Consider the following 23466-nt stretch of genomic DNA (forward strand, 5'->3'; position numbering starts at 1 on the left):
AGAACTTTTATTATCCTGCTTTACATTCTTGTCTAGCTTACCTTCGTACCTCATCTTTTCTGCACATTTAACCATCAAATCCTATACGTCTTTGTAGTGTGGGAGGAAACCAAAGATCTCGGAGAAAACCCACGTGGTCACGGGGAGAAGGTACAAACACGGTGCAGACAGCACCCGCAGTGCGGATGGAACCCGGGTCTCTGGCGCTGTGAGGCAGCAACTCTTCCGCTGTGCCACCGTGCCGCCCTGTTCCACTGTGTAGAATCATAGAAACAGAAAACAGGTGCAGGAGGAGGCCATTCGGCCCTTTGAGCCAGCACCGCCATTCAATGTGATCATGGCTGATCGCCCCCAATCAATAACCCGTGCCTGCCTTCTCCCCGTATCCCTTGATTCCACTAGCCCCTAGAGCTCTATCTAACTCTCTCTTAAATCCATCCAGTGATTTGGCCTCCACTGCCCTATGTGGCAGGGAATTCCACAAATTCACAACTCTCTGGGTGAAAAAGTTTTTTTCTCACCTTAGTCTTAAATGGCCTCCCCTTTATTAAAGACTGTGGCCCCTGGTTGTGTGACTCATTGACTAAACAGCCACGATGGGTCTTTGACATTGTAACCTTCAGCATCTATTCAAGTGCTGTAGCATTCAGAGGGAATGTAAACACGGTTTATAAGCAGTGTTGGCAGAGTGATAGCAGTAAAAAAACAACCAAACAGAGCAGAAGAACAAATATCCAAATTGCATAAATTCAATATTGCCCTTTTAATCAGTAATCGTAACCTTCGGAAGGACATTTTAGTGAGAGTCACGTGCGGGGTGAACAGCTGACAGCCTTAATACACTGTGTAGGGCGGTCACGGTGGCGCAGCGGTAGAGTTGCTGCCTCACAGCAAATGCAGCGCCGGAGACCCGGGTTCCATCCCGACTATGGGTGCTGTCTGTACAGAGTTTGTACCTTCTCTCCGTGACCTGCATGGGTTTTAGACAATAGGTACACGAGTAGGCCATTCGGCCCTTTGAACCAGCACCGCCATTCAATGTGATCATGGCTGATCATCCACAATCAGTACCCCGTTCCTGCCTTCTCCCCATATCCCCTGATTCCACTATCTTTAAGAGCCCTATCTAGCCAAACAAATTATTCATGTATAGGAAGGAATTGCAGATGCTGGTTTAAACTGAAGATATAAGACACAAAATGGTGGAGTAACTCAGCGGGACAGGCAACAGCTCGGGAGAGAAGGAATGGGTGACGTTTCGGGCCGAATCCCTTCTTCTGCAGACGTTAGGGGGGGGGGGGGGGGGGGGGGGGGGGAGGAGGAGATACAGAGATAAGGATGCATAAGGAGTGAAAACAGGATAAAGGGAATGAAGATCAAGGAAAATGTAGAATAGGTCATTGTTAGCTGGGAGAAGAATGTAGTCGGAGACAGTAAGACTGGTCGGAGAACTGGGAAGGGGAGGGATGGAGAGAGAGGGAAAGCAAGGGTTACTTGAGTTAGTCAATGTTCATACGCTGGGGTGTAAGTTGCCCAAGCAAAATATGAGGTGCTGTTCCTCCAATTTTTTGCTAGGCCTCACTCTGACATGTTCCTTGATCTCCATTCCCTTTGTCCTATTTTCTCACCTTAAGTTCAAGTTCAAGTTACATTTATTGTCACATGCACCCTTGGTACAGTGAGATTTGAATGACCATTCAGCCACACAAATAAAAAGAACACAATACACATCCTAAACAAATTATTTATTTCTATTTTAGTGAATGTGGAATATGTGCAGGGAGGTAAGAGATGGTCTTGGCATCATGTTGGGCACAGACATTGTGGGCCGAAGGGCCTGTTCTTGGTCTGTACTATTCTATGTTCCATGTTCTCAGCCTGCACTTAAAGCGGTTTTCAGATCCACATGTATTGCCGTTAATTGGAGACTAACATGGCGGCACGATGGCATAGCGGTAGAGTTGCTGCCTCCCGGTTTCCAAACACTTTAACTCCCCATCCCGTTCCTGTTCCCACACCGACCTTTCTGCCCTGGGCCTCCTCCCGTGACAGAGTGAGGCCCATCGCAAATTGTAGGAACAGCACCTCATATCTCGCTTGGACAGCCTACACCTCAGCAGTACGAACGTTGATTTATCTCATTTCAAAACCCTTGCATTCCTTCTCTCTTCCTCCCCCCCCTCACACTAGTCATCCTACTAGTTCCACTGTTTGCATCCCTTCGTTATCACCTCTTCCCCAGCCAACAATGGGCCACTATGGGCTCCACCCTCCCTTGGTCATCTGTTGCCAGCCTTGCTTCGTTCTGGCCTTTTCTCACCTCCATTTCCTAACCTCTCTACTTTCAGTCTGAAGAAGGGTCCCCACACGAAACGCCACCCATCCTTTTTCTCCAGAGATGCTGCCTGTCCCGCCGAGTTACTCCAGCCTTTTGTGTCTATCTTCTGTGTAAACCAGCACCTGCAGTTCCTATCTACACAAACTAAACTACATGTCTGGGGTACGGCAAATGCAAACAGTGCATTTCCAAATCGGCCGGAGGCGTTTACTTTTAAGAACATTCCAAGCGATTTGAAAGATTAGCGAAGAAAGATTTTTGTTTAGTTAGTTTAGTTTACTACTAGCTCTCGCAGCTTCTGGCTGCTGCTTCTCTCCTGCCTTCCCGGAAATCATTTGAACCGGGCCTTTGGCGCTCTTTTTGAACCTTCTTTCCCTCTGACTCACCTACTTCCAGCCAATATTAGCTGCTGAGTTTCTCCAGCATCTTTGTGTACCACCAATACTAGCTCTCACTGCTGCTGGCTGCTGCTCATCTCCGACCTTCATCGAAACACTCGGACTAGTGCAGCTGGGACATTGTTGGCCGGTGTGGGCGAGTTGGGCCAAAGGGCCTGTTTCCAAACTGTATCACTCCATGTTTCTTTGTCAATAGACAATAGGTGCAGGAGTAGGCCATACAGCCCTTCGAGCCAGCACCGCCATTCAATGTGATCATGGCTTATCCACAATCAGTGCCCCGTTCCTGCTTTCTCCTCATATCCCCTGACTCCACTATCTTTAAGAGCCCTATCTAGCTCTGTCTTGAAAGTATACAGATAACCAGCCTCCACCGCCCTCTGAGGCAGAGAATTCCACAGACTCACAACCTTCTGTGTGAAAAGGTAGACAAAAGTGCTGGAGAAACTCAGCGGGTGCAGCAGCATTACGGAGCGAAGGAAATAGGCAACATTTAGGGCCGAAACCCTTCTTCGGACCGATGTATGGTGGGGGGGGGGGGGGGGGGGGGGGGGGGGGAAGAAAGGAAAAAAGGAAGAGGAGGAGCCCAAGGGCTGAGGGAGAGCTGAGAAGGGGAGGAGAGCAAGGGCTACCGGAAATTGGTGAATTCAATGTTCCTTCTTAAACACTCTGTATGAAAAAGAGTGTCTATGTTTCTATGTCTCTTTATTTTATTGTCATGTGTACCAAGGTGCAGTGAAAAGGTTTTGTTGCGTGCTAACCAGTCAGCGGAAAGACAATACGTGATTACGATCGATTCATTTACAGTGTATAGATACATGATAAGGGAATAACGTTTAGTGCAAGGTAAAGCCAGCAAAGTCTGATCAAAGATAGACCGAAGGTCACCGATAAGGTAGACAGTAGTTATGGACTGCTCTATTCAGTTGCCTGATAACAGCTGGGAAGAAACTGTCCCTGAATCTGGAGGTGTGCTTTTTCACACTTCTATAGCGTAGTTTACTTTAGAGATACAGCGCTGAAACGGTCCCTTTGGCCCACTGAGTCCGCGCCGACCAGCGATCCCTGCACACGAACACTGTGCTACCCACACACTGGGGACAATTTACACATACACCAAGCCAATTAACCTACATACGAGCAAGTCGTTGGAGTGTGGGAGGAAACCGAAGATCTCTGAGAAAACCCATGCAGGTCACGGGGAGAACGTACAAACTCCGTACAGACATCGCCCGTAGTCGGGATCGAACCTGGATCTCTGGCGCTGAAAGTGCTGTGAGGCAGCAACTCTACCGCTGCGCCACCGTGACCGTCCGATGGGCAAGGGGAGAAGAGCGCCATTTTATTTGAGTTCACCAAGTTGCACTCTTTCGCTTAATAGATGCACCAGGAGCAGATCCCAATGCTGAGTGGGAAGGCAGCATCCGATCCATTAAGTGGCTGGACCAGACCAAAGTCACCCACAACGGCTGCAAAGGTAAACACACTCATAAGTTCATAAGTTCTAGGAGCAGAATTAGGCCATTCGGCCCATCAAGTCTACTCCGCCATTCAATCACGGCTGATTCATCTCTCCCTCCTAACCCCATTCTCCTGCCTTCTCCCCATAACCCCGACATCCATACTAATCAAGAATCTATCTATCTCTGCCGTAAAAAATATCCACTGACTTGGCCTCCACAATGTTCTGCAGGAAAGAATTCCACAGATTCACCACCCTCTGACTAAAGAAATTCCTCCTCATCTCCTTCCTAAAGGAACGTCCTTTAATTCTGAGGCTGTGTCTCTGTTCCCAGATTCCTGCACTAGTAGTAACATCCTTTCCACATCCACTCTATCCAAGCCTTTCTATGAGTTACCCCTCTTCCTCTGAAACTCCAGCGAGTACAGGCCCAGTGCCGTCAAATGCTCATCATATGCTAACCCAATCATTCCTGGGATCATTCTCGTAAACCTCCTCTGGACCCTCTCCAGAGCCAGCACATCCTTCCTCAGAGATGGGGCCCAAAATTGTTCACAATACTGTACTCGCTGCACCGAAGAGTAACAACATTGTGACTTCTCATCAGAATAAATTTGTCTCAATGAGATTGTCGCTCTTATTTTAAATAATAACCAATATCAAGTTAAGGTATGAATATTGTAAAAACAAGGAACTGCAGACACTGGTTTACACAAAAAGACACAAAGTGCTGGAGTAACACAGGCAGCAGCTCTGGAAAACATGGATAGATGACAATTTTCCAATACAGTTCAGTTCAGTTTAGTTTATTGCCACGTGTACTGAACTACAATCATAGTTCAGGACCGCTCTCTGGTTGTGCTAGGATGGTTCATTTGCCTGATAACAGCTGGGAAGAAACTGTCCCTGAATCTGGAGTTGTGCGTTTTCACACTTCTGTTCCTCTTGCCCGATGGGAGAGGGGAGAAGAAGGGAGTGGCCAGGGTGCGACTCGTTCTTGATGATGCTGCTGGCCTTGCCGAGGCAGCGTGAGGTGTAGATGGAGTCAATGGAAGGGAGGTAGGTTTGCGTGACGCTGTGTCCACAATCCACTGTAATTTCTTGCGGTCTTGGATGGAGCTGTTTGCAAACCATACTGTGATGCATCCGGATAAAATGCTTTCTGTGGTGCATCTGGAGAATTCGGTGAGAGTTGTTTTGTGACATGCCGAACCTCCTCAGCGTCATTTGGTAGCAATCCCCAATATTAACATGGAAACAAAGAACTCCAGATGCTGCTATATACCAAAGGTAGACACAGGTGGACAAAGATAGATTCTGAAGGAACTCTGTGGGTCAGGCAGAATCTTAGGAGAAAAAGGATGGGTGACGTTTCGGTTTCAGATCCTTCTTCAGTGTGAACAAGGATCCGATCTGAAACGTCACCCATCCATGTTCACCAGACATGCTGCCTGATCCACTGAGTTCCTCCAGAACTTTGTGTGCATAATTTTAGTTTTGTTTAGTATATAGGCAATAGGTGCAGGAATAGGCCACTCAGCCCCTCGAGCCAGCACCGCCATTCAATGTGTTCATGGCTGATCATCCACAATCAGTACCCTGTTCCTGCCTTCTCCCCATATCCCTTGACTCCACTATCTCTATCTAACTCTCTCTTGAAAGCATCCAGCGAACTGGCCTCCACCGCCCTCTGAGGCAGAGAATTCCACAAACTCACAACTCTCTGTGTGAAAAAGATTTTCCTCATCTCCATTCTAAATGGCTTATCCATTATTCTTTAACTGTGGCCCCTGGTTCTGGACTTCCCCAACATTGGGAACATGTTGCCTGCCTCTAGCGTGTCCAAACCCTTAATGGTTGAGAGATACAGTTTAGAGACACAGTGCTGAAACCTTTAATGATTCCCCCGACCTTCGGCACAACGAGTCCGCGCCGACCAGCGATCCCAGCACACCAACACTGCCCTACACAAACTAGGGACAATTTACACTTATTCCGAGCCAATTAATCTACAAACCTGGATGTCTTTGGAGTGCAGGAGGAAACCGAAGAATTCTGAGGAAAAACCTACGGGGAGAACGTACAAACTCTATTGCTGCGCCACCGTGTCACCTTTGCACGATGCTTGCGGACCAGCCCTATCCTTATCTATTACCATTGTAAAACAAATACTCACCCACTAATACTTCAGTCACTTGCCCATTCCAATTCCATTATCATAGAGTGATAGACTGTGGAAACAGACCCAGAGGCCCAACTTGCACACGCTGACCAACATGTCCCATCTACACTCACCTGCCTGCATTTGGCCTGTACCCCTCTCAACCTGTCCTATTGTCTATTGTCTATTGCCTATCCATGCACCTAAGACAGACACAAAATGCTGGAGTAACGCAGCGGAACAGGCAGCACCTCTGGGGAGAAGGAATGGGTGACGTTTTGGGTCGAGTCCCTTCTTCAGTCCCGAACCTTACCCGAGGTTTCAGTCTTGACCCGAAACGTCAGCCATTCCTTCTCTGTCTGCTGAATTACCGCAGCTTTTTGTGTCTCTTCGGTTTAAACCAGCATCTGCAGTTCCTTCCAACTCACTGTCTATGTTCCTGTCCAATTGTTTCTTATACATTGCGATAGTACCTGTCCCGACCACCTCCTCCGGCAGCTCGTTCCATACACCCACCACCCTTTGTGTAAAAAACAAAATACCCTCAGGTTCCTATTAAATCTCCCCCCCTTGCAGCTAAAACCTATGTCCTCTGGCTTTCGATTCCTGTACACTCTGGGCAAGAGTCTTTGGGCTTTTCCTAAGAGTAGGTTGAGCTCTGCCTCTCCCTTGTAGAGGCCTCTACATGTTGGCTGAAGAAACATTTAACAAATTCCTCCCCATCTAAGCCTTTGGCAGTGTGACAGTACAGTCTATATTGGGAAAGATAAAATCCAGTGCTATGACAACCCTATAAGTCTTGCCGCTGCCTGCAATCTGTCAACATATTTGTTCTTCTCATTCTACTTGAGGGCGTCACGGTGGCAGAGCGGTAGAGTTGCTGCCTTGCACAGCCAGAGACCCGGGTTCGATCCTGACTACGGGCGCTTGTCTGTACGGAGTTTGTACGTCCTCCCCGTGACCTGCCCCACACTCCAAAGACGTACAAGTTTGTAGATTAATTGGCTTGGTATAAAATGTAAATTGTCCCCAGTGTGTGTGTAGGATAGTGTTAGTGGGCGGGGATCGCTGGTTGGCACGAACTCGGTGTGCCGAATGGCCTGTTTCTGCGCTGTATCTCTAAAATGAACTAAACTATATTCCCGATGACTATTTGGGGAGGCCTACATTACACTCCAAACATGGTGATCATCCCCTTTTTCATCCCTCAGCTCCACCCACAGAGCCTCACTGGACGAACCAGCAGTAATGTCATCTTAGTTTAGTTTATTGTCACATGTACCAAGGGAGAGTGAAAAGCTGTAGTTGTGTGCTAACAGGCACAGATTTTTTTATTTGTACACAATAGACAATAGGTGCAGGAGTAGGCCATTCGGCCCTTCGAGCCAGCACCGCCATTCAATGTGATCATGGCTGATCATCTACAATCAGTACCCCGTTCCTGCCTTCGCCCCATATCCCCTGAGTCCGCCATCTTTAAGAGCCCTATCTAGCTCTCTCTTGAAAGTATCCAGAGAACTGGCCTCCACCGCCCTCTGAGTTAGAGAATTCCACAGACTCACAACTCTCTGTGTGAAAAAGTGTTACCTCATCTCTATTCTAAATGGCTTAGCCCCTATTGTTAAATTGTGGCCCCTGGTTCTGGACACAGATTCACCACCATTTGACTAAAGAAATTTCTCCTCATCTCCTTCCTAAAAGAATGTCATTCAATTCTCTAGTCCTAGACTCTCCCACTAATGGAATCATCCTCTCCACATCCACTCTATCCAAGCCTTTCACTATTCTATGTTTCAATGAGGTCCCCCCTCATTCTTCTCAACTTCAGCGAGTACAGGCCCAGTGCCGACAAACGCTCATCGTTTGATTCAGCTGTTCTCATGGATGGTCCCTCCGTGGTCTCCAGGACGGAGCTCCCCCGGTGGTCCCCCTCTGCGGCCTCCAAATTGGAGCCCCTCCTGTGGTCTCCAAGACAGAGCTCCCCCTTTGGTCTCCAGGACGGAGCTACCACCGTGGTCTCCACCTCAGAGCTCCTCCTCCTTTGGTCTCCAGGATGGAGCTACCACCGTGGTCTCCACCTCAGAGCTCCTCCATGGTCAAAATTTAATAACAAGGAACTGCAGATGCTGTTTTCTGCCAAATATAGGCACAAAATGCTGGAGCAGCTCAGCGGGTCAGGCAGCGAGGTAATGCACAGGGGTCTAAAGCCCCGGACAGACTGGCGGTCTGGGGAAGATCCCCACCTGAGGCGTTGCCTGGTTATTCTCTCACGAGATGCTGCCTGACCTGCTGCGTTATGCCAGCATTAACTCCCGTATGGTCTCTGCGTTGGAGCTCCACCTTGGTCTCCGCGTCAAATAGAAAGTTAGAAAAGTAAAGTTAGTGAAGTAGCACTTCCGTTTCCGAGACTTGAGTAACGTCTGATTTAGTGGGACATGTTTTCTCCGGGACTATCCCACTATTTTTCACCCATTCACACTAGTTCATTCTTGCTATTGAGAGAGTGCAGCGTAGGTTCACCAGATTAATTCCCGGGATGGCGGGACTGACCACCACATGATGAAAGAATGGGTCGACTGGGCTTGTATTCACTAGAATTTAGAAGGATGAGAGCGTTTTTTCAACGATCCTTGGTTTCCTCCCGCACTCCAAAGACGTACGGGTTAGTAGGTTATTTGGCTTGGTATAAAATGTAAATTGTCCCCAGTGTGTGTAGGAAAGTGTTAGTGTGCGGGAATCGCTGGTCGGCCCTTTAGAAGGACAGGCTAGAAGCAGGAAAAATGTTCCCCATGTTGGGGGAGTCCAGAATCAGGATTCACACAGTTCAAGAATAAGGGGGAGGCCATTTAGGACTGAGATGAGGAAAAACCTTTTCACTCAGAGAGTTGTGGCTCTGTGCCACAGTAATCACTGGAGGCCAATTCACTGGATGTTTACAAGAGAGAGTTAGAATTAGCACTAAAGGAATAAAGGGATATGGAGAGAAAGCAGGAACAGGGTACTGATTTTGGGTGATCAGCCATGATCATATTGAATGGCGGTGCTGGTTCGAAGGGCCGAATGGCCTACTCCTGGACCTATTTTCTATGTTTCGATGGAGTCACTGTCATAGAGTCTTAAGGGCCTGTCCCACGATGCGAGTTTACTCAAGAGTTCTCCCGAGTTTAAAAAAGAATCAAACTCGTGAAACCTCATCACGAGTATTTTTTTACTCTTGGACATTTTTCACACTGTTGAAAAAACTTCACGAGTTTCCGGGTTTCCCGAGTACCTGCCGTTAGCGTTACGAGCCGCTACAAGACAGCCACGAGTAACCCGACGTACCCGCTACGTACATTCTACGTATTTACCACGAGTTTGATTTTTTTTTTAACACGGAAGAGATCTTGGGTGAACTCGCATCGTGGGACAGGCCCTTTACAGCGCGGAAACAGGCAATTTGTCCCAACTTGCCCACATCGACCAACGTGTCTCACCAGTCCCAGCTACCAGCAAAGGTCAGGGAGCATCTGTATCTGTAAGCAAAAACTAGAGTTTGGAGGTAGTATGTGGAAACATGCCCTTGGGCTCAGCGAGTCCACACCAACCAGCGATCCCCGTGCACTAACACCAAACTACACACACTAGGGTCAATTTACTATTTTACCAAATCCAATTAAGCTACAAACCCGTACGTCTATGGAGTGTGGGAGTACACCGGAGCACCCGGAGAAAACCCACGCAGGTCACGGAGAGAATGTACAGACAGCGCCCGTAGTTGGGATCGAACCCGGGTCTCCGGCGCTGTGAGGCAGCAACTCTGCGCCACCGTGCCACCCTCGTAAACTACTATGTATAGAACTGGCAACACGGAACGGCGAGAATAAACAACAACGAGAGCTGTGGACTGTGCCGTCCTTCTGTGTGTATTTTTTATTACAGAGTTTATTTTTGAAGCCTAGCTGAAAGATTCTTCCCTCCCCCGCACCCCTCACTGCGTTGTCCTCCCTGCGATTGTTTTCCTTTCTACAAGTTTTACTCTATATGGAATTGGAGCTGTCGCCATGACGGAGCTCGTGCCTCCCTCTCCCACACACCCAGAGCAAAGCACAGCACAGTGGTGAGCTCTGCACTGGCCCATTAACAGCACTCTGAAGAAGGGTCTCCGCCCGAAACATCACCCATTCCTTCTCTCCAGAGATGCTGCCTGACCCGCTGAGCTACTCCAACTTTTTGTGTCTGTCTTCAGTTTAAACCATCATCCGCAGTTCCTTCCTACACAACACATTCCCCTCTGGATATACTTCGAAACATACTTTGTTACTTGTGGGCGGAGCACCAAGGCAAATTCCTTGTATGTGAATACTTGGCCAATAAACTTACTTACTTACATCATGTTTCACTGCCCTCGTATTAGGAAATCCCTCCTCATGTAGAAACAAGGAACTGCGGATTGGCACGGTGGCGCAGCGGTAGAGTTGCTGCCTTACAGCACCAGGGTCCTGCCGACGGGTGCTGGCTGTACGGAGTTTGTACGTTCTCCCCGTGACCTGCGTGGGTTTTCTCCGGGATCTTAGGTTTCTTCCCTCACTTCAAAGACGTACAGGTTTGTAGGTTAATTGGCTTGGTATGGTGTGTGTAGGGTAGTGTTAGTGTGTGAGGATCGCTGGTCGGTGCAGATTCGTTGTGCTGAAGGGCCTGTTTCTCCAAAACTAAACTAAATTAAAATGTGTAAGAGACAGCAGATGCTGATTTTCACCGAAGATAGACATAAAATGCTGAAGTAACTCAACGGGTCAGGCAGCATCTCAGGAGAGAAGGAATAGGTGACGTTTTGGGTCAGGACCCTTCTTCAGACTGAGAGTCAGGGAGGGGGATACTGGACATATAGGAAGGTGCAGAACAAAGCTTTTACACTGAAGATAGACACAAAATCAGTAATAAAGAAAGCAAACACAATGCTAGCATTTATTTCAAGAATGCTTTTGTACAAAAACAGGGATATAATGCTGAGGCTCTATAACACGCTGGTCAGGCCACATTTGGAGTATTGTGAGCAATTTTGGGCACCATATCTGAGGGAGGATGTGCTGGCTCTGGAGAGGATCCACAGGACGTTTACAAAAATGATCCAGGAATGAGTGGGTTAACATATGATGAGTATTTGTCGGCACTGGGCCTGTACTCGCTGGAGTTTAGAAAAATGAGGGGGTGACCTCATTGAAACATACAGAATAGTGAACGGCTTGGATAGAGCGGATGTGGAGAGGATGTTTCCACTAGCGGGAGAGTCTAGGACCAGAGGTCAGAGCATCAGAATTAAAGGGCGTTTTTTTCAGGAAGGGGATGAGGAGAAATTTCTTCAGTCAGATGGTGCTGAATCTGTGGAATTATTTTCCACAGAAGGCTGTGGGGGCCAAGTCAGTGGATATTTTTAAGGCAGAGATAGATGGAGAGATAGTGCAGGTGTCAGAGGTTATGGGGAGAAAGCAGGAGAATGGGGTTAATGATCAGCCATGATTGAATGGCTGATCTATCGTAAACTTGATGGGCCAAATTGCCAAATTCTACTCCTATTCCTTATGACCTCCTGACCTTAAAATGTTTCACTGAAGATGGCTTTGTTCTGTACCTTCCCAGACCTACAGTGACCCCCTCTCTGACTCAGTCTGAAGAAGAGTCTCGACCCGAAACGTCACCCATTCTTTCTCTCCAGAGATGTTGCCTGACCCGTTGAGTTACTCCAGCAATTTGGGTCTATCTTCATTAGTTTTATCTTCTGAAAAGCGTATTTGTAATTTACAGAAGTGTTTTAAATTTCTTCGTATGCACACACCCAGACTTCACAGGACTTGTCTGCATTCCTACCGCAGATAGTTTTCTGAAATGCTTTGTGAGGTATTTTCTTCTGGCAAGGTTATGGCTATCATTGAATGTAATTTGCATGGTCTTGTTTAGTGTAGTTTAGTTTAGAAATACCGTGTGCGGAAACAGGCCCTTCGGCCCACCAAATCTCGGGGTGCTCCGGTTTCCTCCCGCACTCCAAAGACGTACGTTTGTCGGTCAATTGGCTTTGGTAAAAATGTTTTTAAAATTGTCCCTAGTGTGTGTGTGTGTGTGTGTAGGATAGTGTTAATGTGCGGGGATCCCTGGTTGGTACGGACCCGGTGGGCCGAAGGGCCTGTTTCCATGCCGTATCTCTGAATTGTGGATGTGCAGGCTCTGGAGAGGGTCCAGTGATGATTTACAAGAATGATCGTAGGAATGAGTGGGTTAGCACTTGTTAGCACTGGGCCTCTACTCGCTGGAGTTTCGAAGGTTATGGGGAGACCTCATTGAAACTTACAGAATAATGAAAGGCATAGATAGAGTGGATGTGGAGAGGATGTTTCCACTGGTGGGAGAGTCTAGGACCTGGGGTCATAGCCTGAGAATGAAAGGGCGCTGTTTTGGAAAGGAGGTGAGGAGGGACTTCTTTAGTCGGAGAGTGGTGAATCTGTGGAACACATTGCCACAGAGGGCTGTGGGGGCCAAGTCAGTGAATATTTTTAACGCAGAGGTAGGCAAATTTTTGATTGGAACGGGTGTCAAGGGTCATGGGGTGAAGGCAGGAAAATGGGATTGGGAGGCAGAGATCAGCCATGATTGAATGGCGGAGTGGAGTCGATGGGCCGAATAGCCTGATTCTACTCCGGTAACTTGTGAACTTGTGAACTAAACAAAAAAAAATCACTGCTGCATTCCCACAATGTTGCTATGTGAAGAGATTCGGAATGTTGACCCCAGCCAAGATTAGATTTGGCATTGTGACAAGCCATGGTAGAGGCAGCGTCACTGTAGCCTTTGTGTTTCTAGGTCGGTGGGTTTTGACATTAATGATGCGGTGCTGAAGAGATCATTAAAGTTATTGCAACTTTTAATGAGCTGCGTGCAGACCCAGAGCAGACGTAATAGGTCTTTATTTAGCACAAAAAAGCAGACGGAGAGGAGATGGTACACAAAAACGCTGGAGAAACTCAGCGGGTGCAGCAGCATCTACGGAGCAAAGGAAATAGGCAACGTTTCGGGCCGAAACCTGAAGAAGGGTTTCGGCCCAAAACGTTGCCTATTTCCTTCGCTCCATAGATGTTGCTGCACCCGCTGAGTTTCTCCAGCATTTTTGCGTACCTTCGATTGTCCAGCATCTGCAGTTCCTTCTTAAAAACGGAGAGGGGATGTGGTTTAGTTTAGTCATAGAGTCACACATGATAGAAACATAGAAACATAGGTGCAGGAGTAGGCCATTCGGCCCTTCGAGCCAGCACCGCCATTCAATCTGATCATGGCTGATCATCCAAAATCAGTACCCCGTTCCTGCCTTCTCCCATATCCCTTGATTTTGTTCGCCCTAAGAGCTCTATCTAACTCTCTCTTGAAAGCATCCAGAGAACCGGCCTCCACCGCCCCCTGAGCCAGAGAATTCCACAGATTCACAACTCTCTGCGTGAAAAGATTTTTCTTCATCTCAGTCCTAACTGGCCTACCCCTTATTCTTAAACTGTGTGACCCCTGGTTCTGGACTCCCCCAACATTGGGAACATTTTTCCTGTATTTTTCCTGCATCTAGCCTGTCCAATCCCTCAAGAATGTTATATGTTTCGAAAAGAGATCATCTCATCCTTCTAAATTCCAGTGAATACAAGCCCAGTCGACCCATTCTTTCATCATGTGGTGGTCAGTCCTGCCATCCCGGGAATTATCCTGGTGAACCTACGCTGCACTCTCTGAATAGCAAGAATGACTGGTGTGAATGGGTAATCAATAGTCTGATAGCCCTAAGAGCTAAATCTAACGGTCACTTATGACCTTATGCTACATAATATTCATATCATCATATAGTAAATCCTCTGTCATTCTAAACCCCACCCCCCAACCTACAAGGAGACAATTTAGAGTCAGAGTCATAGAGTGATACAGCTTGGAAACAGGCCTCTCGGCCCAACTTGCCCACGCCGACCAACATGTCCCATCTACACGAGTCCCACCTGCCTGCGTTTGGCCCATATCCATCTAAACATATCTTATCCACGATCCTGTCTCAATTATCTGATCCACATCTTATCCATGTTCCTGTCTCAATTTTTCTTAAACCTGATGATAGTTCCTGGAAAGACAAAAATGCTGGAGAAACACAGCGGGTGAGGCAGCATCTATGGAGCGAAGGAAATAGGCAAAGTTTCAGCCCGAAACGTTGCCTATTTCTTTCGCTCCATAGATGCTGCCTCTCCCGCTGAGTTTCTCCAGCATTTTTGTCTACCTTTGATTTTCCTGGAAATGCAGTTTCTTCTTAAACAGATAGTTCCTGGAAATGCAGTTTTATAAAAAGCTGCACCATCAATTCCTGACTCTTCTATTTCTTAAACGTGGCCGAAGGGCCTGTTTCAATGTTATATCTCTAGACTAAAAACTAAACTACCTCCTCCGGCAGCTCGTTCCGTACACCCACCACCCTTTTTGTGTGAAAAATATACCCCTCAGATTCCTATTAAATCTCCCCCCCCCCCCCCCCCCACCTTAAACCTATGTTCTCTGGTTCTCACCCTCAGATTTAAAGATACAAGGTAGAAACAGGCCCTTTGGCCTCCAAGACTGCGCCAATTAGTAATCGCCCGTACACTAGCTCCATCCTACACACTAGGGTCGATTTTACAGAAGCGGATTAACCTGCAAATCTGCCCGTCCTAGGAGGGCGGGAGGAAACTGGAGCACCCGGAGAAAGCCCACGCGGTCACGGTCAGAACGTGCTAACTCCGTACAAACAGCACCCGTAGTCAGGATCGAACCAGGGTCTCTGGCGCTGTGAGGCAGCAACTCTACTGCTGAGCCACTTTGCTGCCCCCTGGTGGTGGAGGAATACTCTGTAAGCACAAAGAGAAAAGCATCTGACTGAATACAGCCTCTATCGTTCTGTGTGTAGACAAGTGGGTTGGGTTCGTGGATAATTTCTAAACATCATAACTGACAAGACTGCCTCTGAAGATTCAGATACTTTGAAAGTGAAGACACACAAAACAACTTCTAGTCAGAGAGGCCTAGCGCAAATTGGAGGAACTGCACCTCATATTTTGTTTGGGCAGCTAACACCCCAGCATATGAACATTGACTTCTTTAACTTCAAGTAACCCTTGCTTTCCCTCTCTTTCCATCCCTCCCCCTTCCCAGTTCTCTGACCAGTCTGATTGTCTCCAACTACATTTTATCTGTTTGCTTTCTCCCAGCCAGCAATGATCTACTCTACATTTTTCCATGATCTCCATCCCCTTTGTCCTGTTTTCACACCTTGCACTTCCTTATCAATGTATATCCCTCTCCCCTGACATCAACCCTCTCAACCCAAAACGTCACCTATTCCTTCTCTCCAGAGATGCTGCCTGTCCTGCTGAGTTACTCCAGCATTTTGTGTCTATCTTCGGCTCTTTTATCCTCTTTTCCTGCTTTCTCCCCTCCCACACAACTATCAGCCATAGAGTCATACAGGCAGGAAACAAGCCCTTGGGCCAAACTTGACCAAGCCGACTACGATGTCCCATCCTCACTAGTCCCTCCGGCCCAGTTCCCTCCAAAGCTTCACTTTCCATGTACCTACCCAAATGTCTTTGAAATGTGGTTATAAGATCATTAGATCATAATTGATAGGAGCAGAATTAGGCCATTCGGCCCATCAAGTTTTCTCCGCCATTCATTCATGGCTGATCTATCTCCCCCCAACCCCACTCCTCCTGCCTTCTCCCCATAACCTCTGACACCCGTACTAATCAAGAATCTATCTATTTCTGCCTTAAAAATATCCACTGGCTTGGCCTCCACAGCCTTCTGTGGCAAAGAATTCCACAGATTCATCACCCTCCGACTGAAGAAATTTCTCCTCATCTCCTTCCGAAAAGAATGTCCTTTAATTCTATGACCTCTGGTCCTAGACTCTCCCACAACTGGAAACATCCTCTCCACGTCCACTCGATAGCTGTTGCACCGGCCTTCATCTGGCAACTCGTTCCATACACCCTACACCCTCTGTGTAAAAAATGTTGCCCTTCAAGTTCCGATTAAATCTTGGATTAGAGGGTGTTAGTTATGTGAAGATGGTTGTACAAACATGGTTGTTTTCTCTGGAGTGTCGAAGGCTGAGGGGAGACCTGACAGAAATGTATCAAATTATGAGAGGTGTAGACAGGGTAGACAGTCAGAACCTTTTTCCTACGGTGGAATCATAGAAACATAAAAACATAGAAATTAGGTGCAGGAGTAGGCCATTCGGCCCTTCGAGCCTGCACCGCCATTCAATATGATCATGGCTGATCATCCAAATCAGTATCCCGTACCTGCCTTCTCTCCATACCCTCTGATCACAAGGGCCACATCTAACTCCCTCTTAAATATAGCCAATGAACTGGCCTCAACTACCCTCTGTGGCAGAGAGTTCCAGAGATTCACCACTCTCTGTGTGAAAAAAGTTCTCCTCATCTCGGTTCTAAAGGATTTCCCCCTTATCCTTAAGCTGTGAAGCTATGCCCTCTGCTATCATCCAATAGCAGAGGGCATAGCTTGAAGGTAAGAGGTCAGATCAAAGAAGGGTCCTGACCCAAAACATCATCTGTTTGTTTAGTTTAGTTTAGAAATACAACACAGAATCAGGCCCTTCGACACACCGAGTCTGTGCTGACCAGTGATCCCCGCACACTAACGCTATCCTGCACACACAGTTTACAATTATCAGGGACAACTTGCAATTACACCAAGACAATTAACCTGCAAACCTGTACGTCTTTGGAGTGTGGGAGGAAACCGGAGATCCCGGAGAAAACCCACCCAGGTCACGGGGAGGGCGTACAAACTCCGTACAGACAGCTCCGGTAGTCAGGATCGAACCCCGGTCTCTGGCGCTGTGAGGCAGTAACTCTACCACTGCTACCATATAACCATATAACCATATAACAATTACAGCACGGAAATAGGCCATCTCGACCCTTCTAGTCCGTGCCGAACACATAATCTCCCCTAGTCCCATATACCTGCGCTCAGACCATAACCCTCCATTCCCTTCCCATCCATATAACTATCCAATTTTGGCTCCACCATGCCGCCCCACGGTTTCCCTCCACAGATGCTGCCTGGATCGATGGTTTGTTTTTATACCACTAGGTATTTGGGAGGCCAGTTTCAGACATAAATATTACTTCTGTTGAAGGAGCTCCACCTTGTGGTGGTGAAGAGTATGGCACTGAAAGGTCATGGAGTGATACGGCATTGAAACAGGCCCTTCGGTCCAACATGCCCACACCCACCAGCATGCCCCGTCTTCACTAGTCCCACTTGCCTGCATTTGGCTCATATCTCTCTAAACCTGTCCCGTTCATGTACCTGTTTAAATGTACCTCCAGCTGCTCATTCCATACACCCACCACCCTTTGTGTAAATAGGTCGCCCCTCGGGTTGCTTTTAAATGTTGCTCCCCCCCTCTCTTTAAACCTATGTTCTCTGGCTCTCTAAACTAAACTAAACTAAACTAAACTAGTGAGAATGCATGACTGATGGTCGGTACGGACTCGGTGGGCTGACGGGCGTGTTTCTGCACTGTATCTCTAATCTAAACTAAACTAAATTAAACAAAACTAAACTAAACCAGTGTGAACGGGTGCTAGATGATCAGTGTTGACTCCGTGGGCTGAAGGACCTGTTTGCACGCTGTGTCTCTCGACTAAACCAGTGTGAACGGGTGATCGATGGTTGGCGCGGGCTCGTTGGGACGTAGCTGTATCTCTAAACTAACCTAGACTAAACTAGTCCCACCTCCAGTTTAAATTCCATTTGGAATATTTTGGAGGACCAAGAAACCAAGAAACTAGCGTGAACGGGTCTGAAGAGGGTCTCGACCTGAAATGTCACCTCTTCCACTTTTCCAGAGATGCTGTCTGACCTGCTCAGTCACTTCAGCTTTTTGTGTCTACGATCAGGCGATCGACGGTCAGTGCGGACTCGGTCGGCCGAAGAACCTGTTTCCGGGCTGTATCTCTAAACTAAACTAAACTTGTGTGAACTGGTGACCAATGGTCGGCGTTGACTCGGTGGGCCGACGAGCTTATTTTCGCACTGTATCTCTAAACTAAACTAAAGTAGACTAGAGTGAAGGAATGATCGCTGGTCGGTGTGGACTCGGTGGGACGAAGGGCCTGTTTCCGCGCTGTATCTCTAAACTAACTCCGTGCATGCATTTCGTTGTCTCTGTACTGTACACTGACAATGACAATTAAAATTGAATCTGAATCTAAACTAAACTATCTCTCGTTTTCCATTTCCCCCGAATCACAGTCTGAAGACGGGTCTCGATCCGAAAATCGCCCATTCCTTTTCCCTAGAGATGCTGCCTGACCTGCTGAGTTACTCCAGCTTTTTGTGCCTAACTTTGCCTTTAACAGTCTGTTTTGCTTCCCTCAGGTCATTACGTCCACAACATCTGCGTGTACGGATTGGGGGACCTGGAGTGGCTGATTCAAAGGGACAGCTTATTTGCCAACAAGTTTGAGGTTGACAATCACCCTCTGGTGGCCGAGTGCATGGAGCGTTGGTTACGGCGCAAAACGTTGTCTCAGTCGGAAGTCCCCATTCAGCCAGAATGGCGGGTTACCAAGAACAAGTGCTTCTTTGACATCGAGGGTGACGACTGCAATACCTGACCCCATCTGAAGACCCTTGAGTGATCAACAATTGAAGGAAGTGCCCACTTACCTTCAAAACGTACCCGCCTTTCTATCAGTTCAATAGGAAAAAAAACGGTTTCTCCTGTTATGGTCCAAGAACCTGGAGGCCGGGCGCCAACGTTACAAGATGGCCGACAGCGACAGGGACCGCGACGCTCTCCCCGATCCAACGGGCAGAGACAACTTCACCTGTTGGAGTTGTGGGACTGTCAGCCTGTCGAGGACGGGACTACTCAGCCACAGCGGGGTAGCAACTACAGATGAAACATTCCCCTCTCCAAATCGGACAACGTCAAAGCCACACCAGCCTCTCTCGCAGATGGATGGATGCCAACCTAACCCAACCCAACCGAACCCAACACAACCCCAACCCAATACCAACCCAACCCCAACGCAACCCAATCCAATACAAACCCAACCCAACCCGACCCGACCCATCCCATCCCAACCCAACCCAGCCGTCATTAAGCACGTGTGTAGGAAGGAACTGCAGATGCTGCTTCAAATCGATGATAGCCACAAAAAGCTGGAGGGACTCAGTAGGTCAGGCAGCATCGGGTCTGGCAAAGAACATCATCTATTTCTTCTCCCCAAAGATGCTGTCTGACCCGCTGAGTTACTCCAGCACTTTGTGTTTATCTTGGTCTTTAAGCACTTATTCCTTTTGGAGCCAACACAACTATTTGGCTTGCGTCCCCAGCCTTTGTCCGTTAATGGGAATTTTATACAGTGATCCCTCTGACAATAGAAATTCCTCCTCAACTCCTTTCTAAAGGTACATCCTTTTATTCTGAGGCTGTGGCCTCTGGCCCCGGGCTGATCGCTGGATGGCGTGGACTCGGTGGGCCTAAAAGGCCTATTTCCACTCTATAAACAACACTCGGTTACAGAGCACAATCGGCAATAACGGGCCCCATCCTCCCCCCCCCCAGGTCCGAGGGTTTACTGTATTTATGTGTTCCTCCAAATTTGCTGAACATTATTTACGATTGGATGTCTAACTGACCAAGTTAGTCGGCTCTAAATAATGCAGAAGAGCAGTCCAGAGCTCTCTGCTGTTCCTCATCTGTTCCAATGGTCAATGCTTTATTTGCCGCAGTGAAATTCTGTTTGCACGCATTACACATGCGAGCGCCGCCATTATTGGCGCCAATATTCAGAGTCCGGTCGGCCCGCGCGCTCGATGAACTGGAGCAGTTCCCGCCAACCGATGTCCCTCTCCTGTCCTCTCCTCGCCTGGCCATCTTTGTGTCCTGGGGGGGGCGCCTCTTGAAGGTGGAGGCATCACCCCGGTTCACCCCCCCTACCAGCCCTTGCCCCCCACCTCCGACGTCCCCGGTTACGCCGACCGGCGAGCCTTTGGGCGGGTTCCCGGAGAGCGCGGCGGGCAAGTCGGGACTGCTTGGCGGGAGCGTCCCGGCACGCTGCTACGGTACTAATCTCGGTTTTTCTAACAGCGGAGTATTGTGGAAGGAACAGGCTTAGAACTTAACTTAGAAACCGGGCTGCTTTAAATCCCTGTCCCACGGTACGAGTTCATTCCAAGAGCTCTCCCGAGTTTGCCCTGATTCAAACTCGGAGATTTACGGTAATGGCCACTCGTCGGTACTCGGGGCTCTCGTGGACATTTTTCAACATGTTGAAAAATCTTCACGAGTCATCCCGTGCTTACCTGCCGTTAGCGAGTCTTACCGAGTACCTGCCGATCACGTTACAAGCCGGTAAGAGACGTACCCGCTACGTTCATTCTCCGTGCTTACCACGAGTTTGATTTTTTTTAAACTTGGGAGAGCTCTTGTAATGAACTCGCACCATGGGACAGGGCTATAACTTATTGTCTTTTTATTATGAAAGTCAAATGGTAAAGTTCACCACATTTACAATTATGATTTTAATGCAAGTTGTGGATTTATGTAAATATGTAAATTAACAAATTAATTTTATTGTTCGTTAGAATCAGGGCATTGCCATTTTAAAATTATCTTCTCATAGGTTAGTGAGACGAGAGAGTTTGATTTTGTGCCTCGACTGACAGCGGTTGAACTGCTTGTACTAATTGAGCACATAAATCTCAGCCAAACCTGATTAAAAGTAAACATTACGGGTAAGGAGTACATACTGTACAGTAACACATTGCTCTTAAAAAGCACCACTTAACGTGGATAAACAACATAATGGCAGTTCGCAGAGGTGTAATTAAATGCGGATGCAGCGCCAAGCCTTAAATAAATTACTCAAAATAATACAAAGTTTAGCTTTGAGGTCGGTCTCGAACATCGAGCATAAAGGTAGAGATTTAGAGAGATCACAGAGTGCAAAACTAAGTTCATAAGCAGAATTAGGCCATTCGGCCCATCAAATCCCACTCCGCCATTCAATCATAGCTGATCTATCTTTCCCCCCCAACCCCATTCTCCTGCCTGCTCCCCGTCACACCTGACACCCGTATCAATCAAGAATCAGTCTATCTAGGCCTTGAAAATATCCATTGACTTGGCCAGCTCAGACGGCTGTGGCAATGAATTCTGCCATAGGTTGAAAGTGTGGGAGGTGGAGTAAGTCTAGTGTTTCTTTGTTGTAAATCAACCAGGATTGCAGACAAGACGTGTAGAGGTGGACAAAAAATGCTGAAGTAACTCAGTGCAGCATCTCTGGAGAAACGGAATAGGTGAAGTTTCATTTCAGAACCCTTCTTCAGACTGAAAGATGAAAGTTTGAGGGGTGGGGTGGGATCAGGAGGCAAGAAAATGTGAGGAATCTTTCAGTCGGAAGAAAGGTACCAACCCGTAACGCTACCTACTACTTTTCGCCAGAGATAAGAGATGGTCTTGGTGTTGTGTCCAGCACAGATATTGTGGGCTGAAGGTCCTATTCCTGTGCTGTCCTGTTGTATGTTTAATATGTTCTGTTGCTATAAAGGTTGGGACCCTTCTTCAGTCAGGGGGAGAGGGAAACTAGAGGTATAAAAAGGTTCACAACAAATCAGAGCCGGCACAGATGGCCAAGGAAAAGTGGAGCTCATAATGGTCCATTGTTGGCTGTGGAGGAGGTGATACCAAAGGGTATGAACACAGTGAAACTAGGCGGACAACAATGAAAGTAGTAGGATGACTAGGGTAAGGGAGAGACGGTGAGATAGGGGATGCAAGGGTTACTTGAAATTAGAGAGATTAAAGCTCATACCATTGGGTTGAAAGATGCCCAAGCGAAACATGAGGTGGAGAAAGATAGACACAAAATGATGGAGTAACTCAGCGGGACAGGCAGCATCTCTGGAGAGAAGGAATGGGTGACGTTTCTGGTCGAGACCCTTCATCAGGCTGATGTCAGGGGAGAGGGAGATACGTAGATAAGGAAGTGTAAGGTGTGAAAAAAGGGCAAGGGGAATGGAGACCAAGGAAAATGTAGAATAGATCATTGTTAGGTGGATGAAGTTAACAACAAAGAAAACAGGGATAAAATGGGTGATGTTTTGGGTCAAGACCCTTCATCGGATTGAGAGTCAGGGGAGAGGGAGACAGAGATATGGATGGGGAGGGTGTGAAAACAAGACATCAAAAGAGATGCGAACAAGGACAATGAGGATTAGATCATTGTTGGCTCGGAGAAGGTGACAATGAAGCAAACAGAGATAAAATGTAGTTGGGAGGTTCAAGGATAAACTAAATTCAGATTATGAAGGAGGCAGGAAGCAAGGACACCAAAGTAGCCAGTGAGAAGGAGCAGATTACGATATCAGAGTTTTTGGATAAATTAGAATGTAAGGAGGTGAAACGTACTGGGAAAAAATATATAAACTTTGCTCGTTGACACAGTTGTAGTGAATAGATCTGCAAAATCATTTAGTATGGTCTTGTAATCGTCTGGTCGTGGCCAAAACAAAAACAATAAGTATTAGAAGATAGACGCAAAATGCTGGAGTAACTCAGTGGGACATAGAAACATAGAAACATAGAAATTAGGTCCAGGGTGACGTTTCAGATCGAGACCCTTCTTCAGTACTTGTCTAAGTGCTCCTTAAAAGTCCAGACCCAGGTGTTATAGCTGAAGAATAAGGGGTAGGCCATTTAGGACTGAGATGAGGAAAAACCTTTTTCACCCAGAGAGTTGTGAATCTGTGGAATTCTCTGCCGCAGTGGAGGCCAATTCACTGGATGTTTTCAAGAGAGAGTTAAAGCTGAAGAATAAGGGGTAGGCCATCTTAGGGCTAACGGAATCAAGGGATATAGGGAGAAAGCAGGAATGGGGTACTGATTCTAGATGATCAGCCATGATCATATTGAATGGCGGTGCTGGCTCGAAGGGCCGAAATCCCGACCCATGCACCTATTTTCTATGTCTACTTATTCTCCAATTAAACTAGATTCCACTATTGATGGTCAGTTTTAAGAAGG

General features: G+C 47.4%; 1 protein-coding gene across 1 annotated transcript in view; it reads left to right on the forward strand.

The window, feature by feature from the left end:
• LOC129705730 (N-acetyllactosaminide beta-1,6-N-acetylglucosaminyl-transferase-like) overlaps positions 1-22884 on the forward strand; it is a gene marked incomplete at its 5' end in the record, with an annotated part of 57374 nt that extends 34490 nt beyond the window's left edge. Inside the window, 2 exons of the mRNA XM_055649495.1 lie at positions 4118-4213; positions 18810-22884. Of these exons, the coding sequence (XP_055505470.1) occupies positions 4118-4213; positions 18810-19048 (335 nt within the window). The remainder of the gene's footprint in view (positions 1-4117; positions 4214-18809) is intronic.
• Positions 22885-23466: the final 582 nt, after the last annotated feature.

This window comes from Leucoraja erinacea, chromosome 2 (genome assembly GCF_028641065.1).
Source record: "Leucoraja erinacea ecotype New England chromosome 2, Leri_hhj_1, whole genome shotgun sequence".
NCBI lineage: Eukaryota > Metazoa > Chordata > Chondrichthyes > Rajiformes > Rajidae > Leucoraja > Leucoraja erinaceus.